The 12,461-nt window shown below is 47.4% G+C and overlaps 1 protein-coding gene across 8 annotated transcripts in view; it reads left to right on the forward strand.

The window, feature by feature from the left end:
* The first annotated feature begins 276 nt into the window (after positions 1-276).
* The window catches only part of plekha5 (pleckstrin homology domain containing, family A member 5), a 77,781-nt gene continuing 65,596 nt past the window's right edge, over positions 277-12,461 (forward strand). For 7 of the 8 annotated variants that reach the window (XM_084672699.1, XM_084672688.1, XM_084672690.1 and 4 more), the window contains exons 1-3: positions 277-407; positions 510-586; positions 1,532-1,589. In XM_084672699.1, the coding sequence (XP_084528825.1) occupies positions 316-407; positions 510-586; positions 1,532-1,589 (227 nt within the window). In that variant the 5' untranslated portion in view covers positions 277-315. Of the gene's footprint in view, positions 408-506; positions 587-1,531; positions 1,590-12,461 lie in introns of those variants that run through there. The other variant, XM_084672695.1, reaches the window with a different exon arrangement.

Genomic DNA, 12,461 nt, shown 5'->3' on the forward strand with positions numbered 1-12,461 from the left:
ATTTGTCTGTGTGCTGCAACAGTATAGTATATATAGCAGTAGAGGAAAATGTATAGGGCATGATCTGTTTCTCACAATCTTAGTCCATTTCATTTGGTAAAACATGCATTTTACAACTGCACCTATTGCCGATGTAAAATGTCGGACTATATATGGGGAAATGCGTAGGACATTAATCAGTATTTTTAAGAGGCCCGCACCTCCAGTGATTCACTTTTTAGCCTTACATCTACCCGCCCGTTGCCAAGGTTTCGGTGTACGCGCGGCTCGAGCGGAGACGCGCTATTCAATGCTGTAGTACTAGTATTGCCAGACATGGCGGCGGATCTACACCCCGAGTGGATATCTTGTCTCCCTTCTTCTTGGAGTTATGGGGTTACTCGGGATGGACGTGTCTTCTTCATCAAGTAAAGAAATCATGGATTTTATTAACGGGCTTAATGTATGATTTAAACTCTTTTAGGCACAGCTTACAACGGGTTTTCACTATTTCCATTTCTCACCAACAGCGAAGAAGCGAAGAGTACAACCTGGTTGCATCCAGTAAGTGGCGAGGCAGTAATAACCGGGCACAGAAAAACTCCAGGTACGTTGACTTCATTTGTGGAGAAGTTTCTTTGGAGATCATCTGATGTTGTACACGCCAATGCTGTGTGTTTCCAACGGCACAATCTCAAAAGAAACTCGCTCTGTGTGTTTTGCTACTGCTGACTTTGATGTGTGGGTTTTGGTTCGCGTACTGCGAAAATCTGTAACGATTTGTTCTTCTTGAGCATGGTGGTACCGACTGCCCACACCACTGGTACCAAATAGTCGTTGGACGGTTAATTTGGTCACCCTACATTTGGTACTACAGCTAGCACTAACAGTATCGTTAGCTAGCCTTAACTACCTGACCTGAACACCTACAGTCGTCCACTGCGTTAGGTAAAAAAGGGATATACGATTAGCTCTAACAATGCTCCCATCAGACATTAAATTAGACAATTCAAATTTCGAACTTGACAACCATCTCGGCAACTAATATCGTTAGCTAAAGACCTCGCTGCCCTGCTAGCAAGGTAACGCAGCAAAGCCAGTGTGTAATTGATTGACATTTTTCCAGCAGCGACAGCTGCTGCTGATACGCGGTTATAGACTTGCCTAGTCTAGCTACATACGAACTTACTTGACTAGTCACCACTAAATTGACCTAGTACAGGCGAACACTGTACTGAATCAAATAGCAAACATTTACACTTCAGTTAGATAGTTCATAAATAATGTCAATTTTACTTGTGTGTAGCCCTCATTAACCAGTGGCCACCTATCTTGCTAGCTAACTAGCTACCGTTTTGTCACTTGTGACTGTGTCGCTTGATGTCTGTTAGGTAGCCCAAGGTGCTCGCACCCTGACCAAATGACATTGCAGCCGTGTGCATGGTTGGTCCCTGCACCGCGACACCCACCTCTCTGACAGCTGTTATCATGTCATTCATTAGCATTCAAATCAACCCTGTTTAGTCTGTTGTTTAATCTGTTTTCTCTTCAGATCTACCGACTGGTTGGGAAGAAGGATATACTTTCGAGGGAGCTCGATGTTTCATCAAGTGAGTCAGAATTTTGCAGCCATCCTGCTTCAACATGTCTTTCTCATTATCTTAATTAGTGCTTGGTTTGGCCCGCTTTGCAAGTCATACTTGTTACACGGATGACAATGGAGACGTTGTGTAGTGTCATGTCTGAATGCCACATTTTCTATTGCCTCTGATGTTCACAACTTTTGTATGTAACACAAAGCCCAACCCTTCTTTGCTGTGCTGATTTTGAAAGAAAATAACATGCTTAGAAAATGACTGTCCTGTGAGCTTTACTCCTTTGTTTGCATATAGTATCAGCATGGACGGTTAATGATTAGTCATTATACAGATACAGGCAGTGAGCAAAGTGTCAGTTGGTCTCAGTTTCAAACATAAACATCATTCACATTTTGACCATGATTGTGCTGGTGTGTATCATGTATATATGCTTAAAATTTGAAACCTTTTTTGCATTTGTGTTTGTGGCTGTATGAGTATAACAGTCATGTGTTCCACTAGTTCAGGGAAAGACGCTTTCTATTCCTCATTTAACTCCCACCCTTCTCAACCATATTCGAGAATTCTATTTACGAAGTGATGTTCACCAAAGAGGTTAGCTGAGGTCACCATGTCTTAACGTTTCATTCCATTGGCTTCATGACAGGCGTGTGTGTAATCAGAGATCATCATGTGATCCATCTACAGCTAGCTACTGCTCAGAATGTGTCACATCCATGTAGATGCAATGCCCTGCCTTGTTGCCTCTCAAAAGTGAAATGTGTCAGGCACATGAGTGAGCCTTTGTGTGTTGGCACATGCTCTACTGTGGATGAATACACTGCAGCTTCCATTTTTTTTAAGAAGAAGAGAGAGAGAGAGTGTGTACACAGAACAGGAATGCTAGAGAGTAGTCACATTTCCTCCCATCCTCACTCCTCTTCGTGTTAACAAGGCAATCTTTCCTCATGAATTCTTGGAGCCTTGTGGCGTGCCGCCAAACAGACAGGCAGTGATCTGATATTCCAGTAAAAAATCACTAACCAAATTCTGCATGACATGAGGATGGTCTCCGTCAGAATTTGGTGGCGATTTTCAGAAAAAGGCACACTTGACCACGGCACACTGTCATGCATTTGAGGTTTGTTGTGAAACTTTTGAACTCCGACTCAGTCTGATAGGAAACAAGCCGTGGCCTAATAAGTATGGAATCCATTAAACATACTTATCTAGTCTGCTGGAGTATGTCGGCGTGAGAGATTTGCTGAATGAGAGACTTGTTGTGCGGTTTGCTTTCCGCGGCGGGCCACATGGCGAGCACTGAGCAGCAGTTCTTGCTGATGTCGTCTATCCATTTGTGGGCCGTGAGAGAATAGTAGTTTTTAGGCCACAGGTTGTCAGTGTGATGTGGGGGGCTTGGGAGATTTGATTTGTTGATGTCATTGTGGGCTTTGAATCAGTAAAGGTCACTGCAGATGTTAATCAGATCATTTTCGCCCGACTGAGCCGCAGAGTAGCCGAGGTTCTGGGTCGTTTGCTTGCAGAATCGTGCCAGCATGGCCTAAACCTCTTTGTTTTGAAGAGCATAGTTTCAACCGCCAGCTAGCTCTCTGCCAGCAGGGAGCAAATCACATAGTCAGGAGGTGTTAAGCTGTGAACTAGGAGTTTGGCTGTTGGTTGTTGTGTTCAGCAATGCCACTATTGAGGGTGGCACAGTTCTTGATCATGTGTTCTGTCAGTAGACCATTGTATGCAGAGTCAGAGGAGGGACAGGTCTTATCTACCATTTCAAAGAGAAGAGCTACTTTAACTCTTGTATTCTTTTAAAATCAGTTGTGCTCCACAAGCAGCATGCTGTAGAGTTAGTGAAATGAACACTGTTTTGGTCGCAGTGCCTTCCTCACGTCCCCTGCCTGTCACAGTGAAAAGGCCCTCTCTGCGGTGGTCTCTATAGCCTCTCATCATCATCATGGGCTCAGCAGAGGGATGAGGTGGTCAGTGGAGCGCATTGCTGCAACTACTGCACTACCAAGCTCCAATCCTCTGCCAGTGTCGTCTCTCTGGGGCCCTTGAAGTATTCAGCTCACCAACGATCTCCCAGTTGAGCAGGGAGAAGAGGTCCTAAAACGAAGGACTGAATCCCAAAGCCTTGCTGCTCTGCCAAGAGCTAATGGGATAATCCACATATCAGAGAATCGGGGTTTCTCCTCCAGCTTAACTCGTCTGTTTTACAGCCCTGTACTGAGATTGTAGTCCAATAAGCAAATCGCTTATTGGACACCCAGTCAGCTGTTTGGATCCAGCCTGGATTCAATGGCTCAAAACAGAGGCTCCTTTTGATAGAGACTACAGTGATCTTGTATTTCACTTATTCATGCTGGCAAAGTGCGGTGTGGCAGGTTTTAGTGTGGCAGGTTTAGGTACAGAAATCTAAATAACGCTGTTGAGAGATGGATTGAGAGATGATAAACGTCTACTCTCTCAATGTATTCATTCATTCATTTATTTAATTGCCTTTAATTATGGCATCCCATCTCATTTATATTTGCAGTGAGTGCCCAGGTCTTTATGTTGGTTATGTACGACATTTCTGTTGATGTATGTGCAATAGGAAAGCCAAAGTCATTAAATTCCTCATTATAAATGTATAACCTAGCTGTTCTACAGTATAGGCCTACAAATAATTCAGTCAACAATGCTATGAAAGCAACATTTCTTTTTTTGGTGCAACGTTGCTGTTCAGATTAATGTTGGCAGAGACCACAGCCAGGGCAGTGGCGAGAAGGCCTAGAGGACTTCTTTTGCAAACTCATGTCTGTTGTCAAGACATGTTGCCAAACCATCTGACAGATTTCATTAATCCGAGGGGCACATAATCCCATATTTAACCTAATCCCTATTTAGGTTGAGGTTCAAGCAGAGGGAAAGACGAGAAATTGGCTAAACTGAACATTGAAGACATGATGTGTCAGCGTATAAATGGACACTAATGAGAAATGTCCTCTGTGACCTGTGTGCGAAGTGATGAGCCTTCTGATGGTTTGTAGCAGCTCAGCGTTGTTTAGTGGCTTGACTGTTGTGGCAATGCAAGATAAAAGATCTTGGATGAATGTTGAACCCCAATCAAATGATGAGGGTCCATTTTGTGCCCATAAGAGTTGTTTACAGCGTTTAGGCTTAGGCCTGTAGACTTTCTTATGGAGCTATTTTGATGCTATCACAAAGGGAAAATCTGCATTTAATAGTTTGTCATTTGAAATGTTCAAACACATTATTGTATGTTAAATGTTGAAGATTTAAATGGAATCTAATGGGTTGAAATCTAATGTAACTCTTATTGGCTCTTATCAGATCAGTGCTTCTCAGTTGAAACTCAGATTGATTGTAACAAGGGACTGTTATAGTATTTGTGGGTTAATGTCTACTAATGTATGATAACATAAAGCCTTAACTGTCCTCTTGCTGTTCCTGTAAGTTTTTCCAGGTTTGAGTGTTCGATGAGAAGGTTGAGCCAGTGCGTTGATGATATTTTGTTTCTGTCTTTCCAGCTAAAATGAATGACCTTTTTGCAGTTGCTAAGGATATGAGGAGAAAGGATTTGTGTGTCAAAGATATTTGGATAGTGGGCAGAAGTCCTAGCAGAGCAATGGAAGGGCTGTCAGGGAGGCTGCAGTGAGCATTGAATTCAGCTTGCCAAGGACCTCCGGCCAGGAGTCAATAAGTGGGCATGGCCAGAGTGAGGGGATGTTACTCATTCTGGTGGCCACAAGGAAGCGTTTGTGTAGTGGTGTGTGTGGTCTGTAAAATGTCGTATTGTAGTTACGTTTTGGTGTTGACCTATGGATCATGAGAATGTATTGATGCATATAGTTAGCCAGTTTATTGCAGTGTCCTGTAGATTGGAGGTTCATTGGTCTGTGGAGATAGTTCAACATCCATCATGAGAACAGGAGGGTAGATAATCAGTATCAGTTTTATGGAGGTTCGCAAAACATAGGATGGTTGCCTACAGAGAGTGCCATTGTTGTGTTCTCCCCCTAATGATTTCTTTGAGTTTCAAAGATTCAATTTCAGTCTGTGAAATGCTATTTCAAATTGAGCAAACAGTTGGTTATTCAGTTTGAACATTTCTAATTCAAAACTGTTAAATGCCAATTCAGTTTGTGCTGGCAGTGAAATAGTTCCATACTTCTACTCTCTCATGTTTCTTCCTTCCCTCTGTTTCTTTCAGGCCACACAGGGTTTCTGGACTGTTGTTCAGACTGTTTTCGGACTGTGCTTGACTGTGCTTGGTGTGTCCAACCCTACCTCTTAATTTGCTAAAAAGTTTTCCCCCCCCACAGGACCTCCATCAAAGTCAATGTTCTTTGAGGACATGGTGGGACAGCATAGCCCTCCTCTGTAAACTCCAATATGAAACATAAATATTTGACTAGCTAGTCGGCTCTGCCACCACCATATTCATTAGGCTGCTTCATTCCTCCTGCTGCATTATTCATCCCACAGAACAGAGGAAAGCATGTCAACTGAAATCTGGCCATTTTTTTATGTTCCAATTCCAAATTTGATGTTTCCCCGTGTGTTCCTATATGTTTGGGCTGTAGCTGATGCTGTGCTTTAAAAAGATTAGCAAACCTTCCTGACTGCAGGACATATCAAGCACGACTCATCATCACAGACGTTTTACCAGTGGATCAATAATTGATACCGCTGCTTTCCAAGGAAAAGTATCTTTCTATTATGCTTCTTGGTTCTACAGTAATTATTACAGTAATTGCTTAATGTTGTGGCTTGTATATACCCAATGAAAACCTGTTACGTCCCACAAAAAGCATCTAGGTTTGCAGCCTTGTAGTTATTTGAAGGGTTAGGCTACCAACTGGGTCACAAACTGTCCTGATTGGAGCAGGATCCTCCAGTCTGTCTGCCTAGGCACATCTGCAGCTCCACTCATGCTTCTCCCTTTGAAACGAAGAGAATTATCATCCGTCTAGAGTAGGGAGGAGTTCTGGGGAAGTCTTACTGGATCTGTTGTCTCACACGACCCTCCCCAACCTCAAACCTCTCTTTGGAGTTGCGTCTTCACACCCACGGGCTGGAGTTGGGGTTCTTAAGGCGCCTGTAAAAGCGAGGCACGCTGTTATCAGATCTGCAGGATGGAACAGCGTGTCACAGACGCGGAGCGGTTGTGGATTTGTGTTTCATTTTGATGAGTGATGCTCTGCTCAAGTGAATCAGCTCGCTAGCTAGCCTGCCTGGCAGAAAAGCCCTGGAATGGCTCCCCACTGATCTCACTTCAGTCAGAGGGGAGCGTTTGGTACTCAGCTAATGGGGCTGTGAGTCTTCCTGGCTGGACTCTGAGAGAGAGAGAGGGGCAAGGGGAGAGGGGGGCAAGGTGGCTGGATTCATCAGGGAGGGAGTTCCTGTTCTGTCCCCCTCCACACACACACACACACACACACACACACACACGCAGTCCCAACCCACACCTCTCAGTGTCTGAGGGAAGCTTTGAACTTTAAATAGCTCTGTCTCCCAGGAGGATATCTCTGTGTGAGCACCAACGTTCGTATCGATCAGACAAAGTTATCTGGGGAAAACCCTGAGTGGGACTGGGCTCCAGGCCGTGAAGGGAATGCGGGAAACAAAAGGAGAAGCGTGGGCCCAAGGGGGTTCCTCGTCCAGGCTGTTCTAACAGGCCTTTCAGCGAGAGGGTAGCCTTGTCGATGCAGAACGTTTCCCACTGTTCCTGTTATGGCTTGCATGGGACTCTGGTTCTACTGCAGTCAAACTCCACAGGCGCTGAGGGAAGTGTTGACTCCCTGCTCAACAGGGAGAGGCTGACAGTTGTGGCCGCTCTCTGACTCACCCCGCCGCTCCTTTTGAGGATCTTTGTGTGTGCGTGTGTGTGTGCGTGTAATGAGATTTGGGAGGGGAAACCAGCATATCTGGATTGGCTGTTCGTCATGTCTGTTTCTGGCTCCACGACTCTGGAGTCCCCTTGAGTCCCGTTGCTGCAGGCAACAGTCAGTCAGCTTTGAGCTGCTCCGACCGCGCTCATGCACTGCAGTCTCTGTGGGGTCTCTGCCATCTGGCGTGCTGTGTGTGTGTGTGTGTGTGTGTGTGAGTGAGAGACTCAAGGACTAGGGAGATTTTCATGTCTATGACTGCCTCAGGTGCTGATTAAGGCCTTTTCTCAATGCGAAAGCTGGCCCGAGTCATGCCAGTAGTAAAAGCTAGAATTCAGTTTGCTTCTCTGATGATATTTCATCTGATTCATTGTTGATCTTATTATAACTGATATTGTTATTTAGAAACCGCTCGTTCATGGATGGTGCTTTGACTGGCGTGGCTTCAAAACCACCAACCAACCAACCAACTTCTGTTTGATATGTAAAGGTGGGAAATCAACATGCGCACATGGGGTACCATGCGAACAGGGGCCTTGTCTTCAAGCACACTCCCCCGGCTCCATCCTGGTGCAAAGAGAGGGTCCCCAGTGTGGTTTTCCTCTGTGCGTGGTGACAGATTCTCTCACCGTTGGTGTTAGATCTCAGCCCAGACCTGGCACAGACTGGAGAGCCCTGGGCCGGGGCCAGACCCTGTTTCACAAGACCCAGTCACTTTGTCTCGCTCAGTTTCAGCTTCAGCTGGATAGATGCACTGGCTCTCAGACAGGAATCCTCTGTAGCCACAGCCTATAGCTGAGCCCCTCTGAGTGGTGAATGAATGTTCTTCCTCTAGGGTTCGGTCGTGGAATAATACTTTGGCTTCAAAGCCTCTTAGCAGTGCGATGTCTTTGATTTGAAGCTCAGAGCAGTTGAGCTTATAGTAGAGCTTAATCCCAGTTTTGATAATCTGCTATGAGCTGGCCTTTGCTGATTATGGGCCAGGTTGAGTCCAAGAGACAGGGCTGGCTTGTTGGAAATTGGATTGTGTCTGTATTGAGGTTCTCTACTGAGCCATATCAATCTGTTATCACTCTAGACTGTAGTGTCAGCAGCCTTTTTCTATTCAGCAACCCAGACTGCTAATTTGTAAGAGTTTGGTGAGAGAAACACACTCACTCACATACCCACATTAGCTTTCTTCGTTGCTCTGATAGCTCATTTGCTTTCCCTTTTGAGTCACCACCACCAGCTACCTGCGCTGCACACATGCTAAGTAGGATGAAAACCCAACCTGTTGCTCCTTGTGAAATCCGTTATCTTGTCCCTGTGACAGGAGCCAAATTTTCATCGTTCTAAACAAGGATGTGTGATAAGCTGTTTAAAAGGTGGAGAGTATTGTGCCCATACAAACATCTCTCTCTCCGTGTCTGTCTGTCTGTCTGTCTGTCTGTCTGTCTGTCTGTCTGTCTGTCTGTCTGTCTCGTTTTCTCTCTCTCCCTCCCTCTCAGTCCAGTGAACACAGTGCGGTCCAGTTGTTGTCCCGATTGTATGTGTTGATTCGGGGGCTCTGGGCTCTCTCTCTCTCTCTCTCTCTCTGTCTCTCTGTCTCTCTGTCTCTCTGTCTCTCTGTCTCTCTCTCTCTCTCTCTCTCTCTCTCTCTCTCTCTCTCTCTCTCTCTCTCTCTCTCTCTCTCTCTCTCTCTCTCTCTGTCTCTCTGTCTCTCTGTCTCTCTGTCTCTCTCTGTCTCTCTCTGTCTCTCTCTGTCTCTCTCTCTGTCTGTCACTCTGCTCACACGCCAGGAGCAGCTGTGGGAGCTCTCCGAGCGCCAGTGCTTGGAACACGATCTCTCTTTTAGAAAAACAAATTGTTACAATTTCACCCTGCCAGCTTCAAACAGGCTATGGCAGAGTCCCTATGTCTTTCGTAGGTGCGCGACATCCATCTCGAACCTTAAAGGAGGCCTGTTTAGAGAAGGAGGCTAAGCAGCACTTTACCTCCTCTCCCACCATCGTACAGGAGTCCTGGAGGACGAGGCTGGGCAGCATTGATGTGCTGCTTGCTGCCAAGTTTTCAATTTAGAAGCAGTCAGAGAGAGATTAATGTCCCACCCTGGGTCTGTAGCTTTCGTTGATTCCCCTGCCCGCCTGCCCGCCTCCCCCCACGCACAACTCACTCTGTCCAGACCCCAGACCTCTTCTAAACACATTGCCAGGTTGTCGTATCTCAGACAGGTCTTTCACCCAGATCGCCCTGCTCTCTGTAGCAGAGCACACAGACCTGGCTCCGACTGGCCCCTGAAGCATGTGTCAACCGTATCAATATCAACTGTCAACTAAAGCCCCTACTTTGCCACTCGGAGAGCTTCAGTAAATGGACCTGTCCAGCTGTGCTCTGGTGCATTCTGAGTGGAGAGACCCATTACCACCGTTGAGTGTTCACCTTCTCTGTTGTGGTTTCCCCTCCAGATGACTGGCGTTCTCTCCAGTGCTCCATGCTGGACAGCAGCCCTATAGATAAACCTCCTTGCGTAAGATCACAACAGCAAAGCTTCCCAATACCCAACTAAGACTAACATCCCTCCAGGGCTCTCCAGGGCTTGCAGCAATCAGCCCTCCTACAGTCTGCAGTCTGCCCTTGCATTCTCATTGGACATCTGGAGAAGACCAGCGATGCAGCTGATGGTTTCCGGTTGTTTCCGAGCAGACAGCAGCTGAGCCCTTCTTTCCCGAGGACGTTCCTTTGACTCGTACGCTCCAGGGCTTCACTGGCATCGTCCCCAACTCTCACATGAGCCCAGAAGGAAGTCTTAGAACAGGTGCATGCAAATTGCATGGCATTATTGTAATTGTATCCCTGCCAGCCCAGCCCTCTTGTCCCGCTGGGTGTTTAGTGTCTAAGACGGGGTGCAGAGGGATCTCGAGACAGTTGCAGTGATTGGATAATGTATTGCATTTAGCACTTCACTCACCAGCGCTGTTGCTGTTGCAGCAGCTCCCACACACTCCCCTGGCTCGTGTCTCCCACAGAGCCACAGCTACATTCTCCACAGCAAACTTCCTGTGTGTGTGTGCCCACTGCCAACAGCCTCAACAAACACTGTGACGCTGTGCAGTTGACTGACTATGGGTATCACATTGTCTCACGCTGACGGGATAACCAACAGCTCTGGTCATCTCAAGACTGGCTGGCTTCTCCACTCCCCAGAGCGCTGTCCGTCTGTCGTAGGTCAGCTGACTCCCGGATAGTCGACAACGCAGCCAGTCTTGCCCAAAAACAGTCCTATGCTCCCTCTGGTTGGGTTCTATAGATAGCCGGCCTGTCTGTTGCACTGTAAGGGGATGGGCATCGAGCCTGGTCCCCGTAAACAAACACAGCCAAGGGCGTTTTTTTTTTTATGGACTTACTGAAGAAAAAAAGTTGCTCTGATGGAGCATTAGTTTCCCTCCACAGCTCCCTGTAGCTTTCTGCTAGTTTTAGTGGCAGGGTGAGAGAGGGGGGTGGGGGTGAGAGAGGGGTGTTGGGGTGGGGGTGAGGGAGGTGGGTGGGGGTGAGAGAGGTGGGTGGGGGGGAGAGAGGGCCGGTGGGGTGGGGGTGAGGGAGGTGGGTGGGGGTGAGAGGGGAGTTGGGGTGGGGGTGAGGGAGGTGGGTGGGGGTGAGAGAGGTGGGTGGGGTGGGGGTGAGAGAGGGCCGTTGGGGTGGGGGTGATAGAGGTGGGTGGGGGTGAGAGAGGGGTGTTGGAGTGGGGGTGAGAGAGGTGGGTGGGGTGGGGGTGAGAGAGGGGAGTTGGGGTGGGGGACAGAGCTTCATAAGAGCGTTTAATGGGCGCTCCTGCAGTCTGTTGTGATTCTTCCGTCCAGAGAGGCCTCTGCCATCCCTGGCATGCCGTGTCACAGGCATAGATGAATGTTGCTGCAACACGAGACATCAGGTTTAAATATAGGTGCTACTCACGCTGGGGTAAATGCAGCACTCCCACCCTAGTGCTGTTCTTCACACTAGGGCTGCGCCCCCTCCCCTCCCCCTCAACACACACACGCATGCATGCATGCATGCACACATACACACGTTATGCTGTGCCGTACAGGAGTGCGTTTGATCCATCTATGCTTGGCCTTCTTTAATTAGATATGGGAGTACAAAGGATTTCTAGGTTGATTGATACTGGAATGACTTGTGCTGCAGATGTACTTCTTTTGGTAGAATAATGGTAGGACCTCTGCTGGTTGATTTGGTTAATTCACCCAATGATGACGATGTCTTGTTGGACTTGGTTCCCCCTGGCAACAGTGGACCCCATCGATCCACCGTCCCATCTGGGGGTCCTGATCTGTAGCCAAAGCCCAAGTTCAGTCTTGGAGTTGGGAGCAAGACATGGACCGGAAGATTGCATCTCGCCTTTTTAGAACATTTGTTTTCATTGTTTATTTATGGAGGAGGCGGTGTCATCAGTCATGCAGTGTGACAGCGTAAATGTGTACACTTGAAGTTCCACTCCCCCGGTTGAAAGTACGCAAGCTGGCCGACTGCCAGATTCCCAATTGGCTTAACCCCCCCCCCCCCCCCCCCCCCCCCCCCGAGGTGTCTGAATGACTGACAGGACAATGCCCTCAGAAACTAATATGCCATGGATCATGGTTTTATACCGCAGTCAACCAGTGTCATTCACGGATGCAGGCCTTGTTTGCCTCCCCTGATTTCAAGTTCCTCCCTGAGAGAGAGCGAGAGAGAGAGACAGAGAGAGAGAGCGAAAGGCGGCTTGTCTTTGTTTACGCAAGGATCCACTCCACTGATGAAATGCATCACGGCCTCTTCTCTGCCAGGTTGAAGTATTCCCAGAGCCCTCAGGAGGAACTCTTTACAGGCTAGCGAGACGCACGGAGGACAGAAATAACCGCTCCCTCGCACTCTCTGAGGGAGATGAAGGTTTGAAACCTTAATAGATATGCTCAAGCGTCCAGGCAGCAGCTGGCGCTGTGTGTGCGTGCGTGTTTGTTTGTTTGTGTCATTGTTTTCC

The sequence above is a fragment of the Hypomesus nipponensis genome, chromosome 14 (assembly GCF_054491055.1).
Source record: "Hypomesus nipponensis isolate SF chromosome 14, ASM5449105v1, whole genome shotgun sequence".
Lineage (NCBI taxonomy): Eukaryota > Metazoa > Chordata > Actinopteri > Osmeriformes > Osmeridae > Hypomesus > Hypomesus nipponensis.